This window comes from Apiospora aurea, assembly GCF_038362705.1.
Source record: "Apiospora aurea strain CBS 24483 chromosome Unknown utg000001l_segment0_segment0, whole genome shotgun sequence".
NCBI classification, from domain to species: domain Eukaryota; kingdom Fungi; phylum Ascomycota; class Sordariomycetes; order Amphisphaeriales; family Apiosporaceae; genus Apiospora; species Apiospora aurea.
Window position 1 is genome coordinate 1671667 of NW_027117388.1, and position 24891 is coordinate 1696557.

Sequence of the window (24891 nt, forward strand, 5' to 3'; positions counted from 1 at the left end):
GTAAGACGGTTACACGGGGCCTCTCTCTTTGAGTTTCGAAAGGTGTAAGGCCATGGCCAGATTCCTTTCGGCTGCAAGAGGGAGCATATAACTCATGGCCGTGTGGCGCCAGCACCTTGGTGCGGGGAGGGACGATTGTAGTGCCATAAGGAAAACATACGACTTGTCAACAGTTTCTAGCTCTGGCTCTTTTCGAGCATAAGTAATTCCAGAGTATTATAACCGATTAATGGATGCACAAGTGAAGGAGTAGCAAAGTCAGAGATTGGCTCTGTACATGCGAGCATGGCGGGGTACATGGCGTCAACAGCTACCCCTGTAAAAGGGTCTACACAATAGGTGCCCCTCATTCTTTGTTGTCCTCTGGCAGCGAGGAGGCCTTGGAGCAACACCTGCGCGACTCCCACATCCGTTAACAGGGTACAGAAACCCCCTTAGACGCCTTTTTCTACCTCTACCTCTATTGCGCAACATTGGTTAGCAGAACGCGGCTGTGGTGTCAGCACTGTCACGGCAAACTAACAGTTGCCACAGCTTTCTCCGATGGATGTTGGGCCCATGTGGCGCGCGCGAGGTGCGTCTTGGTCGACTTACTGCTTGGGCGCATTGGTACTGGAAGAGGGACAGCAGCTGTGGTTGAGCGTTGTGGCGGACAGGGGGCCTGGCACTTGTTATCTGCTATCGGCAAGTCGTGGCTTTTTGCGCAACCTCATCCTCTCTCCTCTCCCCTCTCCATGCCGATCGATGGGCATGCCGACGAGACAATTGAACTGACCGAGGATGTGCCTGCAGATGAATGGTTTTTTTTTATACTTTCCATTTGATACCCATTTGTGTTGGTACGAGGTCAATGCCAATTTGCGTAACCTTCTATTTGTTCTTTACCACCTGTGTCGACTGTATTCATCGTACAAGTCATAAAACTTATTAAATCAATAATGGGGGACCCCGCCCCTAAAAAAAAAAAAAAAAAAAAAAAAAAAAAAACCACCGTCCTGGCTGCCGTGCAAAAGAGAGTAAATGTGCGCGATCGTGGAGTTGAAGTCTTGATTGAAAGTTTGGTAACTCTGGGGGCACCATGTGAAGGTATTCAGTGCGCTGTACTTGTGCCCACGGGCACGTAGGGCTGGGCAAGGGCTGGGGAATTAGGTTAGTAATTGCCCCGGTCGGCGAGTTGGTGCCTATAAGTTAGTGGTCAAGGGCACTGATTTATCCGCCTGTTGGAATCGATTGGGCCAATTGATAGGTACTCAAGTACTTAATCGAGTGCTTCTCCGAAAGAGTCACGCCGTCCTGGGAGGGGTTTTTTCCACCTTGGTGGGGGAGGGGCCGCGCTGCACAAGCACCTGCGACCTGCCAGCTGCCGCGTATTTAGGTGCAGCTTTTCAGGTCTACCCAATCTTCAAATTGATTGAGTGACCAATTTCCAACAGCTTCAACCACCCATCCCTCCTCGGCAACCACTTCTGATCTTAATGCCATTTTACTCATCCTTCTACACCTGCACAATCCACACACCATGTCGTCGGAATCTACTTTTCTTGGCCTTCCGCGCGAGATTAGACACCTCATCTACCGCGAATACGTCACGCTCGAGCATGGCTACGCTACAACCCCGCCACTAACAAGCTCAAAGCCGGAGGGCCAATCCACCAGCCCAACCTGATAGCTCTGCCGTCTTGCTGCAAAAAAGTCGCCCACGAGATGGACGGCCTGGCCTTCAGACACAACATTGTCAGGTTCTACACCATCTGTTCCATTGTGACCAAACATAGGACCAACGCCCTCTTCAGTCTCATGAAGAACATGTATAGCACCGAGGCTGAGCTACCCCACCAAGCCCGTGGCCGCATCTCCCCCGAAGCCAAGCAGCGGATGGCTTCCAGGTTTCCCCAGTTTCTGCATCTCATTGAGAGGTTTGATGTTCGCCCTAGTGTCCAGGATCCTGACGATGAGTATGGGTGGACCATCGTCGCCCTTCCGTGGGAGGCTCTACGATATCTTGATACCAACCAGTACGGCGAGGCTCTGTCAGTCGGTTCCCGACGTTCGATCTCACATGCGCCAGGTTGTTCTGGAGGAGGACCGTCCGTCGGTACCGTTTGCCGAGTGCCATACGCAAGGTCTTCTACCATTCCTCCGCGAAACCCCTATGATGCACGTGACCAGGCGTGTCAACTTGTGGAGGAACATACTTCATTGCACCGTAACCAATGACCCTGACAGAGCATGTGCTAGAAATAGCCGTAGGCTTTTGTGCAAGACGAAAATCACGCCGGCCATTGCACGTTGGGTGGTAGAGCATTTGGACCTTCCCGCTGAGTCGTTTACGCTCATACTCGATGGCGATCCTATTTCTCAGTTGTCTGCTAAAATCTTCCACGAGTCGGTGAGCCGTGACCTTCAATGGTCCAGGCCATTCACCGGGGACTGGTGCCTGATGACAAGTTCAAGGACAATGACTATCCCCACGGCTGGCGAAGAGAATACCGACGTTTTCCGCAGGCTATGGCGGACATTATAGCTGGGCGAACCTCGCTCATTCGTTGTAACTTTCACCCTGGGTGACCCTGAGGAGATCATCGAAATATGGCGTGGACTACCGAAAAGGGATCCCTTCCTCCCTGTCGATGATCCGATTGATTCGTGGCAATCTGAGTGGTATTCAGCTTGGGAAAATGACACGGGCGATACCGATATTAGCCCTGAAGAAGCACAAATCTGGCAGTCCTACCCAATCTTTTACCAGACGGTTGCCCCCCTGCCGGACTGGTCAGACCTGGCCATGGAAAACGGCAACAACGTAGACGATGGGTTTTTAAGCGCGGATCCCAATGACGATGGCTGGAATAGCCAGGACTGGACACTCGAGTTTGCTTAATGGCGGTATGCTTGGCCCGAGGACCAAAAGGCATTCAATATAACGATGTGCCACCAGAATCCGGGCCGTCGGTGATGCGAGTCTTGGCCCAAGAGACAGATTGGGCAAGGCAATCTTCATTTGGATTTGGTATTTATCGTCTCATTTCAGCCTTCGGCAAATTGTATGTGCCATGATCGCATTTACTACCGCTATGGTGCGGGAGAAGCCCGTTCAACAGTGATGGCTTGTAACGTCCCTCTGGACACACGACCACTCGATTTGCGTGTCGTTATCCGTAGGTGTTTCCGTAGCTCGTGGCCCGCCGTCAAGAGACCGCCGGCCTTCTGAACACGCCAGTCCTGGCTTTTGTGCATGCCCGACTCGTCTCGATTGGAAACGGCCCCCAGTCATGGGGGAGAGGGTCGGCGACTGGTGGGGTCCCCAGATCGCCCCCTTTTGCTTTGGTATGGGTTTTCTCGTCTTCGCAACGAACCGAGGGCAGTCCAACGCCCGTACGTCCGAGGCCGCAACGCGGCGCGAGTTCGCGGAGCGGGTAGCGGGGTCGTGACCTATGTGCTGCGTCCGGACCGGGGGGGAGGGGAGAATGGATTTGATGAAAGCCCCCGTGACGACTGGTATCGGGTAAGCAGCGCAGTTGGGGGGCTTTCTAATAAGTTCCGGTGCAGACTGCAGCCCTGTCTGCGTCGGCGGGCGGGAGACGGTTCTGGGTTAGCCTGGCGATGGGGCGGGCTCGTTCTCTCTGATTCGGTCGTCGATGGGGGCAGTGGCGTCTGTCTCTCCTTTGGTGTGTGCTGCCCGTCCCTGGCGTCGTTGAGCACCACCTGCTTCCTACCGACCCAGGCTGCGGCGTTTGGGGGGCGCGGGCGCGGGCGCGGTAAGTAGGTGTCCCTGGCGTGGTGCTGAGTTGAGGTGTCGCGGGCGGCTCCTGCTGGTTCGTTCGCCCTTGTCGGCAGGGCTTGCCAACGCCGCCGCCGAGACGGTGATCAGCGAAGGGGCGGAGGGGGATCTTGGCTACGAAAGACGGACATGTGCGAATATCATTACGATGTTCGCATGTCGTATTATTGTGCCCGCATTTCCACTCCCTCTCGTCGTCCTTATTGTCCTGGCGTTCCGGGGCTTCAAAGGATCACCGGCCACCCAGGGTCGACACGTGAGCAGTAGCTTATACAACACGCAGCCCTCAAAGTCGAAGTATGGTTAGGCGGATGGACACTTGGTCCACCGCCGTCGCTGAATCAAGACAGATCGAATCCGGCGATGTTCCATGTTTGGGTGATGCAACTCGCTGAAACTTGACAAGGTTGATATGCTTCTTTTAAGGGGGCGCCCCAAGTGGGCCAGCTGAATGCAGGTCCGCTAGCAAGCTACCATTGTACTTAAGGTTGCTTTTTTTTCATCTCATGGCCGACATGGGGCTGTCAATCAAAGTCCCACCAAGCCCCCCCCATCGAGCTCGTCGAGATTTGCAGATATGCATAAGCGGCGGTGGGTTATGGGGTAGCGAAGCTGGGGAGGATGGCTCTGTCATTTCGACTCTCCAGAGGCGCGCCAGCTCCATGAGGGTAGTAAGATCAAGATGGCCTGGCCAGAATCGCAAGACGGATCAATCCCGCAACCTGCCTGTTCCAGCCGCTGTCAACAACGAATCTAGTAAATACCACTTCATATTCTTCTTTTTGTTCCTTGGCAACCGTAACCCGTGCGCAAAACGTCGCAGTCGTTGCTTTGGCTATTGAGACCCAGCAGGTTGGCAACAGAGCCCGGCCAATGAGAGTGGGGGCCGCCCCTGAAACCCGTCTCATCTAGTATCTTAGCCTACCCAACTTGGGAGTAGGGGGCGCGGGCTAATCCTACCTGACCCGTCTGCCAACTTCGACCATCCATCTGGTCTTTTCGCTGTCTGCAACCGCGTCCCTTGGCGACGACTGACAGGAGCCGACGCCGCCAATCAGAGCTCGCGGTTTGCTGCTGGTCCCCTTACCCATCCCAGGAGCTTCGGGGCCATCCCTGCCCGGACACGACCCCGTGTAGTATTAGCTGCAAGATCGCGCGAGACCCAGGCGCTGCGGTGCGCGCGTGACCTCTGTATAAAGACCACGGGCTGTCGCCTTCGAACTACCCGGCATTCTGGATGAAGCATTCCATTCTCTCAGCACAGCTTATTCGACATAAGTTTAATAATACTTTCCAGGGCCGGCCTCTTTCCCCATTCCCCACCACGGTCCTCGTCAACCAGCCACTTCAACTTCCTAATCATCAAGAACCACTCACTCCACCACCCACCCAAAGCTCCTCCAAAATGCAGTTCACTCTCCTCCCCGCCCTCGTCGTCGCCCTGGCCGGCCTCGCCAGCGCCGCCTCCGCCGTCGAGGACCAGGGCGCCGCCGGCCTCGCCCGCCGCCAGTCCAACGCCAACCGGCCCGTGCCGTCGGGCGCCTGCTGCGTCGCCAACACGAGCCTCAAGCAGGACTTCTGCACCGTCAACGGCCAGCAGGGCAAGTGCGTGCCCTCGGGCAGCGCCAACTGTAAGCACCGCCCCCCTCATGCATGATCCAACACACCTCCTCCCTCTCTAGATGAAGGTACGGGACTGACACACGGCGACAGGCGGTGACCGCTTGACTTGCGTCGCCACCAAGAACCTCGTGTGCGACCCCAACCGCACCGAGCGTGGCCGCGAGTTCTGCCGCGAGAAGTAGGGAGGGGCTTCGTAGGAGAGGGATGTAATGATTCTTGGTTGGAAGGGTATTCGCCGGCAACAACTGCCGCTGGTTATCGTTATTCAGCTTGGATACGCCTGGCATCAAACCGCGACACTCGAAGCGATGGACCGTACAGTTAACTAATAATGGACGTATGTGCACCCTGGAACTACTTGCATATGTTGTGCTTGTGCGTGAATGATGTTGAATTAGTGCTGAAACACCCAGAGGCGGAACACTAGACTGTTAAGGCAACCCTGAAGCGAGGCGTCTATGAGTGGATGTATAAACCTGACTTTCTGAATGTACGCTTCCAAAAAGGACCATGTTGTTCCAAGTAACATAAAATCAAACACCTGGAGTTTTGTCGGCAGCTGATGCTGCTGAGAGGTTTCACCCATGGCATTATTGGCAAGTCACGACCCTCGTGGCCTCCCCTTGATATCCCATGCCAACCTGTCCACTCCCTTCACCTTCGTGGTCGTGCCCACCGTCTAACCTTTCTAGTCCCACCACGGAATTACACAGAAGGACGCAGTACGTTACACTCGCTTATCAGACCTCCTCCAAACGCCGGATCGCACGGCTTCAGATTGAGAACTCACATTCGCGGTGGTTGTATGCGGTGTCTGGGCCAGGTCTTTTGAACTTGATAGAGCGCCCAGAGTAGTGAAGGTGGTACCATCTATTTGATGTGCACATGTTGTTGCAGATGAAATCATGAGGAATGTTACTAGGTGGTGGTTACTGCATGAATCATTCCATGCCACCTCAGTTCGGACTCTTATCTTGTCTACTTTCTTACGGTGGCAGGAATAAAATATCATGTTATTAACCGTATTATAGTTACCTAGCTATTGTCTTAGCTTTATACCCAGTGAAGTTGGTATATTGCGGAGGGTACTCATACATGTTGAGTCCTTCCTTTTGAGATATAACAGATCCGCAGTTGACGTGGGCGTGAAAACTAGATTCCTGAGCAGTCTGTTAGCCTGCCCAACATGTGTATTCGTTGGTCGTTGGCTCGTGCCTATCGTTCATGTTATGCTGCAATGAATTCACGCTTATATGGCACATGCATGGCCACTCCCTATGCTTCAATGAATCGCACTGCCGGGGTCTTGTACTCGGGGCTGCGGCATTATCGGTTTGATACCCTGAAGCATATGCTGACTTGGGCCCGTTTGTTGCAATGTCGCATTTGACTGCATAGAAAGGCTTAGCCGTTGGGGTTTCGACAGGCTGGTTGAATGCAATATGGTCAAGGGAAAGATAAAATTTAGATAAAGATACCACGACTACAGCCGGATGCACGCATGACAGACGAGGCAGAAAAAGAAAGCAAGTATGGCGTCATGACGTGGGAAGTTGTTTCAAGGTTTAATCCCGTGGGCCCGCGCGTTCTGCCCGGGCAGGATTCCAACCAAACTGCCGGCGGGGTCACAGGAAAAACATCTCACCCCCATCGGGCACCAAGGAACACACTCGTCGGCCTGGATTTCCCCATTCACACACGTGTGTCGGGATGCCCGCTTCCTCCCTCCATCCCTCCATTCCTCCATCCATCAACCCAATCGTCAGTCCAATCAATCCCACGCCACCGATGTACTGTTGCTTTCTTCCCCGACCCTGCAGGTGCTGATGACGATGGCGTCTCCGGCCGACAGCGACAGGAGCCAGCAGGAGGAGATGCTCCGAGAACAGATCAGCCGGTCGCTGGTGGAGCAGCTGAGGAACTCCAACTTCGACTGGACCGCCCTCCAGAGCCTGCAGAACCCCGTGTTGAGGATCGAAGCATGCCTCGAGGAGCGTCCCACCCACCTGGCCCGCCAATCAACGCCGGGCATGGTGGTTTCGGTAGCACATCCCCGCTCCCTCTCCGATTTGAGCCGTCATTTTCTTTTGTTCTTTTGTTTTGCGTTTACTGAATAAAAGACCGACCTTGCAATCAAACGTCATAAGTACTGATCAAGCACATCCGCGCGCGCAGCACTTTGTGGACCTGTCCGGCATCGCCAGCATCCAACCGCCTTCTCCCGTGACGACCACGGCGGCGGCCACGCCCAACAACGCCCCGAGCAGCCATCCGGCCTCGCCCAGCTTCGAGAAGCCCGGCGTCATTCTGCCCTCGGCCGCACACCACGAAGCTCACCGCCGCTTGGATGCCCCAACAGAAGCGGAGCATGCAGCGGCCGCCGCCGCGACGACGGTTTCCGAAGAGCCGTCCACGGCGGGCAACTCGCGCAACGCGAGCCCGGAGCCCTCGCCCGAGAGCAACCAGCGGAAGGACCTGAGCGGGCTGCGACCGGCTAAGGTCAATGCGGCGTCTGTCGAGGCCGAGGCGGACAGCCAGCGGCAGATCCACAGCGGCGACAAGTTCCCGAAGCGCCGCAAGCTCAAGCCGGTCGGGCACTTCCTGAAGCCCTCGACCTTGGACAAGCTCATCGGCGGCATATGGGAACAGATCCACGGCGACATCGACCTGAGCCCGCGGCACCTGCAGGGCCCCTGGCAGATCGAGGGCCACGATGGCCAACCCAGCAACCAACTGACCGTCATGCCCAGCCAGCCGGTGCCGCCCCATGGCGACATAAGCCGCTCCGCCGCCCCCGCTGCCGCCCACACCACCGCCAACCGCCCCGCCGACGGCACCTTCAGCCAGAACAACGCCTTCTGCCGGCAGGTGACGCAGGCGAGCCGCGCCTGCCGCGCCCTCGAGGTCATCGTGCAGGCGCGCTGGGTCGAGCACTTCGAGGAGTACGTCGACGCCTGCGCGGCCGCGCGCCCGGCCGCCTTGCGCACCAAGCACAACAAGGCCGCCATCCTGCGCGCCTGCGCCGACTTCGGCTGGTCCGAGAAGGAGCTCCGCAATAAGGCGTACGTCTGGCGCGGCTACAAGGAGATCAAGGACGCCGGCGGCTGGACCACGCTCATCTTCTCGGGCATGGGCATCTACCGCTTCTGCAAGTACCGCATCGGCTTCGACCACGACAGCCTCGGCCGCCTGCGCAGCCTGCGGCCCGCGCTCGAGGTCGCGGCGGACACGCTGCACCCGCACTGGCGGCAGCTGCTCGCCGTCGTGGGCGAGTCGCCCGAGCGCGTCTACCAGGGACACCCTCACGACTGGGTCGTCGCACTCGACGGCTCGAGCCCTGTCCCGCTGCGCAATACGTACCTGCAGTGGGACCCGGACTTCGCCTACCGCCAGATCGACGAGTCCGTCATCGACCACGCCGCCTGGGGCTGCGACGACCCGCGCTGGCAGCCGCCGGCGGGCGCGGCGGCGGCGATGATGCGGCAGGGCGGGGAAAGCGAAGCCCTGCCCATCTGCGAGACGTGCGGGAAAGAGCAGTCCGACGACCCGAACCGGAACGCGTGCTACTGCTTCCCCACCTTGTTCGGCTGCGCCAAGACGAATCCGAGCCCCGTACTGGTGTTCCGGACCCCGGACGGCCGGAATAATGGACTACTGGCACTGTGCGCCTTCGAGCGCGGCGCGCCGGTGGGCGAGTTCGTCGGGCTCGTGACGCGGGGCTACCAAGACGTCGACGTATTCGAGAGCAGCCTGACGACTCCCTCTTCTGCGACTTCCCACTCAGCCGGCGGCGGCGGCTCGACCTCCTCCGGGAGGTCGACGGAGAAGTACCAGATCTGGCAGGGCCGGCAGGGCAACTTCACGCGGTTCGTGAACCACAGCTGCAAGGCCAACGCGCAGTACCACCGGTTCGCGTGGATGAACACGCAGCGCGTCATCCTCGTGAGCAAGGGCATCGAGGCCGGCGCCGAGGTCACGGTCGACTACGGGGACAAGTACTGGAAGGGGCTGGATAAGCGGTGCTTGTGCGGGGAGAGCTGTTGTCGGTATCGGCGGGCGAATAGATAAGGAAATAAGAATGTTACAAGTGCTTTTGTTCCTGTAAAGGACGAGGAAGGAACGGTAGCGCAGTACTTGTATAAATAAATGGGGAAATCAAAAGGGCAGGACAATAAAAAAGCATGAACATAAAAAGAACGACGCGAGCAGGATTCGAACCTGCGCTCCCGAAGGAAATAGATATCTGTAATCATTTGATTGATTCAAGTCTATCGCATTAGACCACTCTGCCATCGCGCCCTGGGAACGACAGTTCCTCTCGATACTGATATGGTGTTTGTCGTGCCTTAAGTACTTCCAACAGTCGGGCCAGTATCAAAGGAATCCTGGGATGTTTGTCTAAACCCAACTTCAAGGCATACCCCGACCAACCTGCTGTTTGCTACGCCATAATGTGTAAAACACGACAAACCAACAATAATGGAAACATTGCGCGGCTTGTTTAAAGCGACCCGATCTTCGGGAGGATATATGTATCATCTATCCATATGAATAACTATATTGGACCACGAACGAGCTGGGCAATAAAGATCGAGCCGCTGCCTACCACCGGCAGCATTTACAAAACCCAATCGCTTATCGATGACTGGCTGACGGAGCCTTCACCCAATAAACACAGACAACCAAGACAAAGAAAGGAAGAGCATGGAACGGAATTTAGATCCATACGCCTACTCATCAATTCCTACTTTGGGCGCCCGGAGTGTGCCCAAGGACCAGGGACAGGTGCCGCAAAAGACCAACGAGGACATGGAGCGAAAGGCGGAGGTGAAGCGCGCCACTTCCAGCTCCACGTCCACCAACAAGAACGGCAGTAAGGAGTCCTCTGCAACTCTGAGTTATCATGGTTAGAGGTGTTGCCGAGAGGATCCCCGGGATAGAGGGTGGGTGTCCAAGGGAACACCCGAGTTCATATCCCCTGCCGCCAGCAGTTGGACAGGGGGGGACCACGAACCTTAGTATCTCGATTTAGGGGCCACTATGAGATGCCAGCCTTGGCGAAGATTTATACCAAAGACACACCTTAAGCCTCAACTGTACTTAATATAGCCTAATAGGAATGGTCTATCCTTCCCAGTCCTAGACCACTATGATACCATCTCCATATAGCACCACGAGTGTCCAGTGACCTAGTACTGTTGTTAGGTAATACGGAGGTTGGCGTAAAGGGATAACACGTGCTAGTATTAGAAAGGCACCATGCGAAAACCCCATACAACCACTTCGAAACACATCCGAATAGGCTTTGCTAGCAAGCCACCAAATTACCAGTCAATGACGCCAGAATATGGGGCTATATAACAAGCAAATTTCTAATCACAAATCAATCCGTTTCCTAGGGACCGATCAGCGGAGTGGTGGTAGAACGTCTGATGGGAATGGCAAAGAACGAATTCGACTTTTTGCTTGGATATAAATCATGCCAGGGTGAACGTAGCCATGACCTATCATGCTATTCTCGCAAGCACCCTACATCAATCGATGTAATGTAGTTATTACTGTTATGAACTGAATAGGACGACAGTGCTGAATCCCGATCCCGAACCCAGTCCTCTCAAACGCCGTAATGATCTATACAATGCTTTGCAAACACGTACACCTTATCGCTTCCCGGAACGACGCACTAGATTACTTTCATCCGGCCCAACCCTATTTCCTCATGAGCTGGGAGTCTTTTGTTTGTTCCTTTTACCTTCGGAGGTATGTTCTTGTCCGGATGTATGATGCGTTCCGTTTATCAATTCGCAACCTTGTCGCTGTTCTTTCCCACAGTGCTTGGGCTGTCGAGCGGCAGATCCTCGTCGCGCAGTAATCGGTTGCCTTCTGCGTCCTCATCATCGCTCATCAAGCCCTCCAGCTCAAACTCTTGGGCGTCGCGAACGGGCACGTGTCCATTCGGGCCGTTCGCCATGCGACCGTTGGCCAGATCCTTCTTCGCCATGGCAGGGTTCGCGTTTTGGTCGTACAAGTTGATGAGCATCATGGAGAAGAGGAAGACCAGGAACGCGATCGAGTACAGGATGAGGATGTAGGCAACATGATCCATGCCGGAATTTTCAATCAGCTCCATTTGCTCTTCGGTGGCGGCCAAGAAGAGGATCCCGGAAGCGTACAGAAGGAACACGGAGATGTACTCGAAGTTGCGAGGTGGGCGACTGTCTTCGGGCACGCCGTCCGTGGAGACGAACGACACGTCGATAATACGAGTGGCACCAGCCGCCATCAGGGTGTAACCGAATATCTTGTGAACCTGAGAGCTGACCATCTTGTGCTGAGGATGCGAACTCATGGCCCATCCGGTGATGAGCAGAACGAACCCGGGAATGAAGTTGCGCTGCGGGCGGCCAGTGCGATCCTTAGAGAGCCAGATGCCAGCCAGGCCAGCACACCACCAAATGACCCCCATGGTTGTGTGTTGCCAGTCGTTCTCAACCCATGCACCTCCCCACCGATGCTCGGTGAAGGTGTTGACGCATCCCCATCCAGCAATCATGGCCGAGTCGAAGAATTCCTGGGAGCGGCCGGTACGACGTAGCCAGGCCTGGCCGACCAAAAGCACGATGGCGGACAGTATACCGTAGGCAATGAAAGAGCTGCCCATGATGAAGTGGGCCAAGCACTGGCCGAGATGGTCACCGTGGCAGAAGCCCAGCGTCGCAATCCCACCGAATACCATTTGGGTCCAGGCGAGAACCGGCATGGCCTTTCCGAGGATGCTATGTCCCAGCTTCACGTAACGGCGCACCTTGCCGTGAAATCCCTTTTCGAGGTGCAGCTTCAGGTATATTCCCATCACGACCTGGCCGAGGAGCATGAACATCAAGGGCGTGGCGAATATGGAATGGATGTTGGACCCGAACTCGCGACCGCCGTGCATATGGCCGAGGAAGTATCCGAGTAGCGCGAGGACGCCGCCGAGGGATTGCACGGGGACGTGCCATCGACTTTTAACGATCTGTGGGGATTGGCGCGAGCGTTAGCAAAGTAGACCCATACAACCGACCTAACAGCTGACAGAAGCAGAAGTCGTAGGAGGAGAGGAAGGGTAGAGATAACGTACGCCGAGGACCATGCCAGCTGGGAAGATGACGCCCCAGGCGACCATCTGAATGAAGATGTGAATCCATAATATCGTGTCCTGCATCGCCTGTCAGCATTCAAGTTCGAGTTCAAGTGCTAGTCGCCTGTCCTGTAACCGCCAGAGCTGGGCGCGCCAATGCTGGGCGGGCTGCAATTGATTGATCTGCAGTTGGATTGCGACCGGTTGAATTGGTTTGGAGGGGATTTGCACGTACAATAGGGTCGTCCGAGATGGTTTGCCCTTCGGGGATGTTGGAGGAACTGTGGTCGTGTCCCAGCGCCATTGGAGCAGTTGCGAGGCCAAGCGATAGCAATAAGCTTAAACTCGGTATTGCAGATGGGACGTGAGAAAGGGAAAGTCGGCCCATGGCTGGGCAGGAGATGGACGCCATCGTATGACGCCGACCTTTTCCCCCAGAGCTGGGGTACCACGCCGCTTAGGGTCTGGAGCGTACCGTGGCCAAGAAAGTTGTCTGTTCGTGGTGCGCGATGGGACGCTGGCCCCCCGGTGTTTCGTCGTTGCAGTGTTGCGGGGCGTGCTGGGGTGTCGCAGTCGCCTGTGAGTGGTTGGAGGCAATGCCGGCGAAACGCTCCTGGGAAAGCACTGGTAGCTCTGTCGCAGGTGGTTTGAGAGATCGTGGAATCGTGGAGACGAGAGCTCGGATGCGTCTGGAGTTGGTGATAGCAACAGCGAAAAAAAAAGTGCAGGAAGTAAGAAAGTAGACACAGAGAGGTAAGCAGGTCGAGGAATTGATTGACGACGTAAGACAGGATAACGTGGACAGACGGCTGCTGCTGACAGCAGCAACTCCAACCCGAAATCCGAAATGACCGCCATCTTTTCTGAATGGCGTATTTGGGGGAAACCCAACCCAACCGACTGGAGAGGGCCACTAACGAAGCCCCAGAAGGATCCAGTTTGACCCGCCCCTCCCGTAGGATGGAATCGCAGAGGCCTGATTGGACGCGCCAAATCAGCGCCAACGGAAGCAAGCAGCTTGCACTGGGAATGCCCTAACCCCGCCTGCTTACCTACATGTACCGCTGCGCCAATGCAGTCCCGAAAAACAAAATCTTGCTCAAACAATCTCGAGCATCACGTTTCTTTTTGTTGTCTACGAATGTCAGAAACAAAGCATTGTTTTATCAGATAGCAACTTGGCACCGTTCGGTGCTGGCATGTCTTGTTCTTGGAGGTGCGCCTTCGATCCGGAAGCTTCGGATACCCTAACTCTGGGAAGGCTTGGAAAGGATCCTGCGGCTGGCTCTGCCTGCCACGCCCCAAGCCCCCATGGATGAAAAGGGGACGCGTACATCACTAACCCAGTCGTTCAATGCTGACGACCAACTGCGCATGTCTTATATGAATGGCATGGCATGTCTAAATCAAATATTCTTCAGATGTTGAACCACTTCTCCAAGTAGATGAGCGAGTGAGTTAAAGTCGCCCCTGTGGAATTTAAATCTGCTTGTCAAACAGGCCCGCAAATTTCCAACGGACAGACACCCACAGCAAAAGAACTCTTTCGCTCCACCCAAGAAGCCGTCGAGAGCGGCCCGATGATAAAAGTGCCCTTTCCTTTCCCCGACTCAAACCAGTCGGTAGCGTATGTACAGACGAGATCGCCGGAGGTCTTGGCATCCCAACACGGCTCCGGTGCCGAACAACACCCGCCGAACACCTGTCTGCAATCATGTCATCCCTTTCTCAGAGCTTTTCTGCTGGATGGATTTCTTCACTTGATCGCGAACGGAAGGTGGAGAATATCGGCATGGCGCTCAGGCCCGTCAAGGCCTGGCCCCTCGCCTAGGTGCCCTGGGTCCTGAAAGTTCCGGTAGCCTGTTTCAAACGCCCCTTCAAACAACACCCGGATTCACAGATCTAAGCTGCCCGGCGTATCGTATCGTGGACAGGAGGCCTACTACCAGGCGCTCTCCCCTTTTTCCAAACAGAGCAGCGGGGAACAGTGACTGACTCCCGACCGCTACTACTTCCCGGCTAGTAAGGCCGTCCTTCTATAATCGCATCGCTCGTCCATAGGGCCAGAAGTGCCAATCCTAAGCGATCCATCGTCAGGTCTACCACTATTGCACAGCGTCCCTCCGCATGACCGCCGCCGGCCATGCCTGCCCCTCGCGGCGGAGCAGGCGCGCCCGCTCGGCTGCCAGCATGTTGAGCGCCGTCTTGTTGACACGGTAGGGCACAAACAGGTCGTCGCGCGGGCTCGCGCAGCGACGTCAGGCCGCTCGTCAGGAACAGCAGGCGCGGCGGGCCCGTCACGTTCACGTCGTACGCCTGGTTCCAGCCCCTCGCGCTCCGTCAGTTGGACGACCCAAGGTCCGCCACTGTGCTGATAACCAGCAGACAATTAGGTCTCTCGACTTTCAACATAGGCACGGGCGGTGCCGACGTGTTCTGACCAACTATTGACTCGACCGTACGAGGGCGTAGGAAACCACTGCCTGTATCGTCATCAGCTGTACTCGTCGTATAGGGTGGGCCAATCAGTGCGGCGGTTTCGGTCGGTCTACCGAGGAAGAAAGAAAAAGCAAAATCACGTCCGGTTACGGCGCATAGTGGTCACCGGAATACATGTTCCGATCTTACCTCCGTCGTATCTGCACAGATCGTAAGCGCTAGAAAAAGAAAAGTGTGGGGGGTTTGTTTGGTAGCCGAGGCTTGTCGTACGGGTGCTTCTGTGAGTATTCAGAGTACTATTATACGGCGAATATCCGCAGAATCCCTCTTGCAAACTTCTATGCACTTTGCTTTGTCAGGTGGCGAAGATATTTCGATAAAGCCACGAAGTAACGATAACCGGACTTGGAAGTTGTGAGATGGCTGGATCGCCTTGACTGATCTATTAAGACCATATCCGCGACAATGACAGAGGGATCGCCAAGGTCCCCAAAGCAGAGCCACAGCATGGGATTGCCCATAGCCCTCGTCTTGCTCAGCGGAGCAGCCTACTATGCCCGCGTATGGGACCCGACCTCCGCCAGCGGTGCCGCCGTCCTGCTGGGCATCCTGTGCCACCAAGCCGTCCTCCGGCCGTACGAGGTTGACAGCCGGGGCTGGGAGATGCTGCTCGCGTACCTGGCGGTCAACGGGGGTTTGGTAGCGGGCTTTGTCATGGCCAGCACGTGCGGTCTCCGCGACGCGATCCTGCTCGCCTGCCGGTCCGGCGCCGTCTTTCTGGCGGGCTTGTACGGCAGCATGCTGGTGTACCGAGCATTTTTCCATCGTATCGGCCACTTCCCGGGCCCGTTTGCGGCGCGGCTGTCTAACTTGTATCAGTAGGTCACTCACTTTCTTGGGTATACAACCACCCAACAACCTCTCTTTTCCTTTTCTAGTTTCCTCCCTCCACTTTTGAACCGGGTGACTGACGATCCGGGTACTGAAGCATGAGCGTTATGGCCGGGACAAACATGCAGTACCACCTGCACATCCCGAAACTGCAGGAGAGATATGGCGATTTCATCCGCACCGGCCCCCGCGAAGTGACGGTAATCCGCGCATCGGCTGTCGATCTCATCTACGGGCCATCGTCGAAATGTACCAAGGCTACGTGGTATGACCAAAACTCGGGCGACCCTGATAAGGTCGGGATAGAGAATGTCCGGGATAAGGAGAAACACCGAATCCGACGCAGAGCTTGGGATAGAGGAATGGGTCTTCGAGGTAAGCCTTACAATTCATTGGCGACGAAAATAGATCTGATCCTCTCACCACGACAGCGGTATCGATGTATGGGTCCCGTATAAAAAGCAAGGTGGATAGCCTAATGTTACGGTTTGACACGGGCGAGCCTGTCAATGTCACCCAGGATGTCATCTTTTATGCCTGGGACGTCATGGGAGACATTGCATTCTCGGTGGACTTCCAAATGCTCCAGTAAGTCCATTGCACTACTCCATCGGATGCTTACAAGGAACCGGGCGGCTAATCAACCTCTTACAGTACCGGTGTAGAGCATCCGGCCGTGGACGGACTGCACTGGGCCATGGCCACGGCCGGCGTGGTAACCAACTTCCCTTGGCTCATGAACATGTTGCGGGTCATACCGGGAGCCACGGGCCGGTTCCAGCAGTTCGCCGACTGGTGTTACGAACAGGTCGACGTCAAGCGCGACGCGCTGGCGAGGGAGAAAGCAGAAGGTAGTGCGCAGGAGCCTCGAGATGTCATGTCCTGGATCATCAAGGCCCAACAGGATGGAGACCGCTCTGCGCCCCCAACCGAGTCCGCCATCCGGGAAGATGCCCGGACTTTGATTTCTGCCGGCAGGTTAGTTGATCCCCTAGTATACCCACTGGAAATAGTCATCCGGAGAGATCCCGAGCTGACAGTGGCCATTAGCGACACTGTCGCCATCGCCTTTACCAACTTGTAAGTCTGCTGACATCCGCTTGTGTGTAACTTATCTGGATTTAGAGCCTGCAAAAGTCTGATATATGGTGAGCTTCAGTCTTTACTTCATGGTCAAGAACCCCCGGTCTACCAAAAGCTACAGCGCCTGCTCGACGCCGAGTTCCCTCAAGAAAGCTCGAAGGATTGGACTTACGAGAAGGCAAAAAAGATCCCCTACATCGACCATCTGATCCACGAAACCCTGCGCCTCCGCCCGCCCGCCCCCATGGGCTTCCCGCGCGAGACGCCGCCGGCGGGCCTGCAGGTGGACGACGTCTTCATCCCCGGCGGCGTCAACGTCAACGTGCCGACCTGGGCGATCCAGCGGGACGAGCGGTACTTCGCCCGGGCCCTGGACTTCGTCCCCGAACGCTGGATGGCACCGCCGCCGGAGTCGGCCGCGGCCTACCTGCCCTTCCAGCGGGGGCCGTTTCAGTGCTCCGGCAAGGCCGTGGCCATGATGCAGATGCGCATGCTCATCGGCTGCATCGCGTTGCGGTACAACCTGGCCTTTGCGTCCGGCGAGGATGGGGAGGCCTTTTGGGAGGGTGCCAAAGAGACCATGACCTTATGGTTGCCCCCTTTGAGAATGGTGTTTGAGCCTAGGTGAGATTTTATTCAAACATAGAGCACTGGCCTTTCATATCGCAGATACTTCCATCAGATCTACTATTGCAGGGAAAAAGAATAAAAATGCATAGATGTCGCTTTTCAAGTGAAGTCCATATCCGGCAGCAAAGTATCCCAATCCAGATCCAATTCATAGACCCCCAACCCCAACCCCTGCCCGTCCTCCTCCGCATCCGTCGGAGCCCACACCGAAGGTCCATTACCATCACCTTCCCCCTCCTCCGCCAAAGCAGCCCAAGACAATGCTCCAAACTATCCCGGGCCGCCCGCGCCACCCTTGCCTCCACCGCCTCGCCCTCGCCCTCCTCCTCAAGGGCCTCGACCTGCGCCAGGATCATGCACAGAAACATATACCCCTTAACATTCGTCTCGCCCAGCCGGAGCCGCTCCTCCGAGAGCGCAATAAGGTGGCGAACCGCCTGCTTCGCCGGCGCGCGGTGCGGGGCGTGGCGCGCCAGCGTGCCGTCGAGGCGCTGCTCCTGGACGCGTGTGAGAAGATCCAGCGTGAGAGCGGTGATGGCGTTGCGGACGCCGGCGCGGAACAGGCCGCCGCCCAGGGCGGTCAGTCTTGCGAAGAAGAAGCGGGAGTCATCATCGGCAGCACTGGGAGATCCTTGTACGTCGACGGGCTGCTGCTGTTGCGTCAGGGCGATGGCGGTGTCGGTGCTTAGTTTGAGGGAGTAGTAGTACATCGGGTTGGTGCGGGCCTGGTTGCTGAAGGGGTAGTGCAGCGGGATCATGAAGCGGCGGATCAGGTAGTCGAGCAGGGTTTTGTGGAAGGTAGTGGCCCCGGGGCAGCCTTTCACGGCAGAGTGGGCAGTGCGGACGGCGTCGATCAGCTGGGCGCTCAGGTCTAAGGCTTGCTGGTAGCTGAGATCGGAGTGCAGACCGTGTAGTTGTTGGATGATGCGCAGGCGTATTGGAAGCGACTCCTGCAGAGTGATCTGAACGGATGTCGATGTGAAAATGTCTCTGGGATGAGGCTGGACCACCGTAGTGGACTCGTCCAGCTCGTCGTCGTTGATACTGGCAGGCGGCTCAGCGTCAAAGTCATCCAAGGAGATCCGTGGCGGCATCGCCGAGTCCAGGGCAGCTTGGACAGCGAAGTCGAGGATGGTGGCCCAGAGCCCCCCGACGAATTTCGGCCTCCAGACATGGTATCTCTAGCAGTAGGTGTTTGGGGTCTCGGTGCAAGCCCAACTGCATGGCTGCGTGTATGAGAGACCCCATAGTTACCCATACCGTGTCTCCTCCAATAGAAAAGATCTGTCTCGCCAGTATGGTTAGGCACTGGATCTGAAGCCCCGTGATACCGATACGGTCCTTTTCCAGCGGACCGGCCAGCCAGGACTCGGCGTCGAATATGTACTGGTGGGCCAATTCCGAGTTTCTAAGGGTAGCCTCCGTTGAACCGCGGTCATAGAGACTGGATCCGATGCTCATGACCAACAACACCTTGAGGCGTAGATCGGGCGGGACGCTCTCGGGACTATCCCAGAATGCGCGGTAGTCCTGCCAGAACGAGGGAATATGGAGGATGCGGTGTGTTGACTCGAAGGCTGCAAAGTACAGATTGACCATGGTGTCGGTTGTCTCTTGGGGAGGGAGTGGAAGCCCAGATCCAATGGAAGTAAAGCCTCGAGTGGGTCTACGCGTCTTGAGCTCCTTTGCTATACTCTTGCACTGCTTGAGGAACCCGGCAGCCTGCGAAAGCGTTTGCGCCACCTCGGGCTGTCGGAATGAATGATTTCCACTCTCTCTACCAGTCATCTCGCTGAAGCAGGCAATGATGGCACCGAATTCCTGTGCAGTGCCTGTTTTGCGACTTTTGCCCTGGTCTCTTGACTTGTTCGCAATAACTTGCCATTCCTGTGTCACTCCGTCCGTTGGGGGTGAGGTACGCGTATTGTTGGCTGTTCCAGAACTCGATCCGACATGCTCTTCGAGGTTTCGCAGCCGTCGTAGAACATCGTTCCCATTTGATCCTGCTTCCGGGTCAGACGCCGAGTATGTCGGTTGCGCAACGTTACTCCCAGGATTAAGCGAGGCGGGAGTGGGGATACCACGAGCTTGTTCCGACTCAGCTGCGCTGTTATTATCGCCTTCCTCCTGTAGCACAAGGGATGCTTGATCCCGATCGGCCAGGGATGCAGCCGCTGATTGAGCGACATGGGGTTGGTAGGTACACCTCCTTTGATGATGCACACAATGCGCACACGGGCTCTTGTGATCACAGCGGATCTTGCGTCGTCGACACTCGCGGCATGACAATATTGGCCGACCGCGATGCCGCAGCGACTGTCGCCCCTGTGGCCGCGCGTGGGGCTCGGGCTGGGCCGGGATAATCTCCATTGCCACCGGATGGTAGCTTGACTTCGACAGGAGGCTGACTGTTGACCGGAGACTGATCGGCCGTGTGTTCTGGGTACAACTGGGGGTGGAAAAAAGGAATGCAAGAGGAAGGGGCCAGAGATGGGCGAACCTTTGGCGGTAGTCGGGACTGAAGTGGTTGCAATTACCCGAAGCCCCACTAGTCTCGGCCGACGTCTGAATTGTCCGAAGCTATTTTCCCGACGCACCTATCTAACCAAGGCATTGACAAGGTCACAGCCTGACGCCATATTATTTAGCTCTTTCATTATGTCGGCAAAGACAATTGAACTAGTGTCAGGGTGAAGCCTTTCGGTAGTCGTGAGGAAGTGCATATCCTGTACACTAGGGTATGTTGCTTGTGCAACGCGATTAGGCAAATCAACGAGTGTCTTCCGTACAGTATATCACATTGGGCCGGACTTATTCAAAGACGTTATGTCGCCTGATACAGTCGATGCCGAGGCAGAAGTCCTAAGAGGTGGATTATACACGTTTCATGACACATAGCCCCTGATAAGGGCCATTTTGGCCGCTCTAGAAGCTTGTAGGTCTTATTCAGCACGTAAAGCTTGACTTACTGCCAGTTGTTAAAGTCTTCGAGCTTCGTCCACCGTTATCTGTGACCCCCTTTACTTGCACCGAGTGCCTCGCCGTATGCCCAAGCAGAAGCAAACGACTCATAATGAGCAGGAAAATACTAATGATAAGGGGATGGGATCCTAAGATTCGTATATTCACCGGGCGCTGAATAATGAAGAATATCCTAAAGACCTCGGAGCTTTAGGAGTAAGAGCAGGCTATCTACTGAGGCGTCTATAAGCCTGTATCTGGGTAGAAATATCATCGCAGAGCTGCTGACCAGACGACAATCAGTTCATTTTAAATCAAGGCCACGTCAGACCGGTTCATGATTCCACTTTGCGACTTGACATGAGGGAAATAGTTTGCGCGACTGCCAAAGCGCGTGGGAATGGTGCTTAGGGGCACAACTAAGAGAGCAATAGAATTATCACCACATCCTGTATCCCATACCGCCAAAAGTTGAGGACTTCACATTGATTTATGTAAATGCAATCTAATCGTTAAATAATCCCCTTTAAAGCTGCCATGATCCTAAGCGATTTATCGTTACTCGGCTTAAGGCTAAGAAAAGGGGCTTAATCGAATAGATGCGTGTTTAAAGGCGTAATCGAGTATTTATAAATTATAGTAATATTAGGAAACACACATTATCTATATTTAATATTTATTAAACTATTAAAAGGATATAGTATAAAATAATAAGCCGGCTTATAGCATTACGTGCTACCCCTTATAACGTGCCACTTTTTTATATAAAGATTAATAATTCGAAATAAAATTTAAAACCTAATTTTAAAAATTAATTTAATAATATATTAATTATATAATATATTTATAAGTTTAAACTAATTTAATTATTTTATTTTTAATTTTAAAAATATCTTTATAATTTTTACTATAATATTATATAATACTAAACAAAAACTTATTAAGTAATAAATTTTAATATTTTAAAAGTATAACTTAAAAGCTATTTTATTTATTTTATAATAATATTATTCGTAGATAGTAATTACGGTGTAAACTCCCCGGTCCGTTGCAGGGGTGGCACGTAGCACTATAGGCCGGCTTATGTGAGGAAAAGCTAGGAGTGGCCACGAAAAAGGCAGCGGGCAGTATTTTCATAAATAGATCTAGTCAGCCTCGAAAGATGAAACATCCACATGACCTGCATGCCAGATAGTGCTATCGTCAGCTGACATTGCAAGAACCGGGTAATAGCCTGGGGAAGCCCAGCTGGTCGCAATCTAGGCATTTCCTTGCTCAGGGCGAGGTAAGCTGAGCTCACTCAGCCTTCCCCATCTTTGCATCTTGCTTTGCCGCTCGGGTAGGCATCCCTTGCGCCGGAAAATGGGAAAGGCGACGGTGGAAACACGTCCTTCCGTGTGGCTCAGAGCTGTGAGGTGGCCGCCAACGCCAACACACGTAGCCATTACCCCGGGATCTGTCGTACGGGTTGCCAATGTCAGCACTAGCGCATCCCAGGGACTTTTTAAGAATAAACGGCAGCCAATCACGTCAGGCCTGCCAAGTCCCGGGCTTTTGTTTTGGGAGGGCTAATTACTGATCGCTTATTTTTAGCGGTACAACACCACAAGATGTTGGCGAGGAAGCAACAACAGGCGTGTCGGTGCTTGGTGTGTGTCCAACCCAAGTGTAGGCCAATTTCGGTAGTCAGTCTTGAAGATGAGAATAGGCAACACGATAATAATAGTTGGTTTGAATAGGACATGGAAAGGGATGGATATAAAAGCGTCGGATTCGTCTCTGTAAATGACCCCTACTGTCCACCATCATCAGCATCAACATCATTTTTCGAGGCAGATTCTTTCCTACTTCTCCTTTTCCAAGTATTTCTTATTAGCCTTTTGACATTTCACTCTCTCCTTACACTCAAGAACTCTAGTCCACTAAGTCAAAATGCACTTCCCCACCGCCCTCCTCGGCCTCCTCGCCGCCACCACCAGCGCCCTCGCCGCCCCCGCCAACGCGGCCGGCGCCAACAGCAACACCAACGCCAACACCGTGACCGTCAGGCTGCTGGGCGCCAGCGAGCTCGCCACGCAGACCCAGCTGGGCAAGAACGAGCAGAAGCGGCCCGTCGGGGCGGGGTCCGACTTCACCTCGGTCGAGCTCGCGGCGCACAACCTCAAGAACGACAAGGGCCAGGACCTGCGCTGCCGCATCTTCGACGCGCGCGGCCGCCCCGTCACCGTCACCCGCGGCGCCAACGTCGACACCACCTTCAGCGACGCCGGCAGGGGCGAGTGGACGTTCAAGACGACGAAAGTGAGCAAGGTGCAGTGCAGTACCAAGTTCGTGGCCGCGCCGGCCAAGCGGGACGTGGAGATTGAGGAGCGCGCCAACGGTCCTCTCCGCGTTACCTTGAGCGGGCCCTCTGAGCTGGCTACCCAGACGGGCAACGGCGAGAAGGACGCCAAGGCGCCCGTCGGGTCCAAGGGGCCCTATAACCAGGTCACGCTCGATGTCGGATCCGGCAGGAAGGAGGCCCGCTGCCAGCTGATCGATACCCAGAATAAGGTTATAACCCTTGTTCGCGGCGCCAATGTGGACGTGACCTTCGGCGATGGCGGGAAGGGCCCCTGGAAGGCTCAGAACGGCAAGGACTTCAACGTCAAGCAGATCAAGTGCGACCCCACCTTCAAGAGCCGCAACTAAGCAGCAAACGGCCACAGTGCCTAGGTCGGGCATGGTTTCGGTTATACAGCATTTAACGGAGGGTGTCAACGGAGGGAGGCTAAAAGGGGGAAGAGCAAGGTGCGTGGTCGGCTTGGTTGCATGGCTTGGGATGGGTTACATGGGTCGGTGTCTATGCTGGATTCGGTCTGATTTAGTTCTTTTCTTTTGCCACTTTCTTTCGATTTCTTATGAACTGTACAGTCGTCCACTCGCTCTTATACACATAAATCAATCAGCATAGTTTTCTTTCTACTCGGATCCACACGACCAGTTGGTAATGTAGCTCTTCCAGAGCCCGGATGAGACAAATACAATATGACGTTGTTGGGTATGTAAATTAGCTACTGGCGAAAGCCCTCCTTGAACCGAGTCATACTTTTCTCATTCACGGGGGTCAGCGGCTCCCCAACAATCTCCCCCTTCTCCCCGACAACAGCCAAGATATTCTTCATCGTACCCAACTCAAAGTTAATCCGCGTATCCAACGCCCCGCCCCCAACATGCGTCGTCAGTGTCACATTCTCCATGGCCGCCAGCTCCTGCGAAACCTGCGGCTCGTGGTAGTGTGCGTCCAGAGCGGCAGCGGCCAGCCGTCCGCTCCGCAGGGCCGCAATGAGCGCGTCCTCATTGACGATGAGCCGGTGCGCCTCGTTAAACCTCTCCGGATCGCACGTGCGCACCGCGAGCTGGGACCGGGTGAAGTTGCGAAACACGGACAGGATCATGTAAAGGCCCGTGTCGGAGACCGCCTCATCGCTGGCGCCGGCCCCGTTGGCGTACCAGATGCCGCGCCGACCCAGGGCCTCGACGTCGGCCCAGTTGTACCCCGCGCCCGCCGAAGCGAAGATGCTGACCGAAGCCGGGAGGAGCGCGAGGAGCTCCTCGTCCCAGTGGCCCATCTCGCCGCCTGTCTGGGAGTGCGGCCGGTAGATGGCGCTGAAGTCGCCGAATTTCTTGTCTTTCAGGGCTTGCATGAAGGTGAGGCGGTCTGGGCAGTCGTTCCGTACCACTTGAAACCGGTGGCAGAACTCATTTGTGTAGAAGTCGTCATTGTACTTGATCGGGTCACCGATATGAAGGACGAATGGTTTGCCCATGGGGTGCAGTGGCTTTGTGGCGACTTTCAATCAAATAAGCACCACAAATGGCCCCTGATTTGTATTTACGAGTCGCTGAGTTGATATATATGAGATTCTGCCGGCCCCCAGTATCAACTTCAATCCAGCTGTTTATACCGAGAACCTAGGGGGTCTTGTAATGTTCCAAAGCGCTTGTACTCGGTTGTGATTTCGGCGAGAAAGCCGAGAGTGTTACCACCCCTGACATGTACTCCAACATGCCCAGCACCCGCGCAGCCGTTGATACAACCGTTACCAGCGGATTTAGTAGCGCGGAGAAGCAATGATGATACTGCAACCTTACGGGGCCCCGCATTCCCCTTCCCTTAATATTGGTTCACTGTGGGGGACAATACTACATCACTATCCCCCTTGACGTAGAGTAAGACGGCAGTCGCCCAACTCGCCGAAAGGGACTTGCTTCCATTGGTCCGTGGATGGGTCGGATACCAGAAAAGTGTGCGGAGAGAAAATAAGATGAGTGCATATATACCGGATATTTGATGCTCTCATGGCTTACTTGTGGATGAAAG

General features: G+C 55.1%; 10 protein-coding genes across 10 annotated transcripts; 6 read left to right on the forward strand and 4 right to left on the reverse strand.

The window, feature by feature from the left end:
• Window positions 1-1704: 1704 nt before the first annotated feature.
• PG986_000535 (C6 transcription factor) lies at window positions 1705-2881 on the forward strand (the record flags this gene model as incomplete). Its single annotated transcript, XM_066836757.1, has 3 exons — window positions 1705-2030; window positions 2251-2389; window positions 2525-2881. The coding sequence occupies 3 exons, from the start codon at window positions 1705-1707 to the stop codon at window positions 2879-2881; spliced, it is 822 nt and encodes a 273-aa protein (XP_066705650.1).
• Window positions 2882-5186: 2305 nt separating this feature from the next.
• Window positions 5187-5586, forward strand: PG986_000536 (uncharacterized protein; the record flags this gene model as incomplete). Its single annotated transcript, XM_066836758.1, has 2 exons — window positions 5187-5412; window positions 5495-5586. The coding sequence occupies 2 exons, from the start codon at window positions 5187-5189 to the stop codon at window positions 5584-5586; spliced, it is 318 nt and encodes a 105-aa protein (XP_066705651.1).
• A 1650-nt stretch (window positions 5587-7236) lies between these two features.
• Window positions 7237-9472, forward strand: PG986_000537 (DEAD-domain-containing protein; the record flags this gene model as incomplete). Its single annotated transcript, XM_066836759.1, has 2 exons — window positions 7237-7446; window positions 7580-9472. 2 exons carry the CDS (start codon window positions 7237-7239, stop codon window positions 9470-9472), a joined length of 2103 nt encoding a protein of 700 aa, XP_066705652.1.
• A 636-nt stretch (window positions 9473-10108) lies between these two features.
• On the forward strand, window positions 10109-10315 carry PG986_000538 (uncharacterized protein; the record flags this gene model as incomplete). The annotated part of the gene is made up of 1 exon (XM_066836760.1): window positions 10109-10315. The coding sequence occupies one exon, from the start codon at window positions 10109-10111 to the stop codon at window positions 10313-10315; it is 207 nt and encodes a 68-aa protein (XP_066705653.1).
• Window positions 10316-11201: 886 nt separating this feature from the next.
• PG986_000539 (Integral membrane protein) lies at window positions 11202-12912 on the reverse strand (the record flags this gene model as incomplete). The annotated part of the gene is made up of 3 exons (XM_066836761.1): window positions 11202-12419; window positions 12525-12611; window positions 12760-12912. The coding sequence occupies 3 exons, from the start codon at window positions 12910-12912 to the stop codon at window positions 11202-11204; spliced, it is 1458 nt and encodes a 485-aa protein (XP_066705654.1).
• Window positions 12913-15428: 2516 nt separating this feature from the next.
• PG986_000540 (cytochrome P450) lies at window positions 15429-15845 on the forward strand (the record flags this gene model as incomplete). The annotated part of the gene is made up of 1 exon (XM_066836762.1): window positions 15429-15845. The coding sequence occupies one exon, from the start codon at window positions 15429-15431 to the stop codon at window positions 15843-15845; it is 417 nt and encodes a 138-aa protein (XP_066705655.1).
• A 131-nt stretch (window positions 15846-15976) lies between these two features.
• Window positions 15977-17565, forward strand: PG986_000541 (uncharacterized protein; the record flags this gene model as incomplete). The annotated part of the gene is made up of 4 exons (XM_066836763.1): window positions 15977-16229; window positions 16286-16442; window positions 16509-16934; window positions 16980-17565. The coding sequence occupies 4 exons, from the start codon at window positions 15977-15979 to the stop codon at window positions 17563-17565; spliced, it is 1422 nt and encodes a 473-aa protein (XP_066705656.1).
• An 8-nt stretch (window positions 17566-17573) lies between these two features.
• Window positions 17574-19937, reverse strand: PG986_000542 (uncharacterized protein; the record flags this gene model as incomplete). Its single annotated transcript, XM_066836764.1, has 3 exons — window positions 17574-17587; window positions 17827-18748; window positions 18828-19937. 3 exons carry the CDS (start codon window positions 19935-19937, stop codon window positions 17574-17576), a joined length of 2046 nt encoding a protein of 681 aa, XP_066705657.1.
• A 2505-nt stretch (window positions 19938-22442) lies between these two features.
• Window positions 22443-23252, reverse strand: PG986_000543 (uncharacterized protein; the record flags this gene model as incomplete). The annotated part of the gene is made up of 1 exon (XM_066836765.1): window positions 22443-23252. One exon carries the CDS (start codon window positions 23250-23252, stop codon window positions 22443-22445), a length of 810 nt encoding a protein of 269 aa, XP_066705658.1.
• Window positions 23253-23581: 329 nt separating this feature from the next.
• On the reverse strand, window positions 23582-24337 carry PG986_000544 (2-ketogluconate reductase; the record flags this gene model as incomplete). The annotated part of the gene is made up of 1 exon (XM_066836766.1): window positions 23582-24337. The coding sequence occupies one exon, from the start codon at window positions 24335-24337 to the stop codon at window positions 23582-23584; it is 756 nt and encodes a 251-aa protein (XP_066705659.1).
• Window positions 24338-24891: the final 554 nt, after the last annotated feature.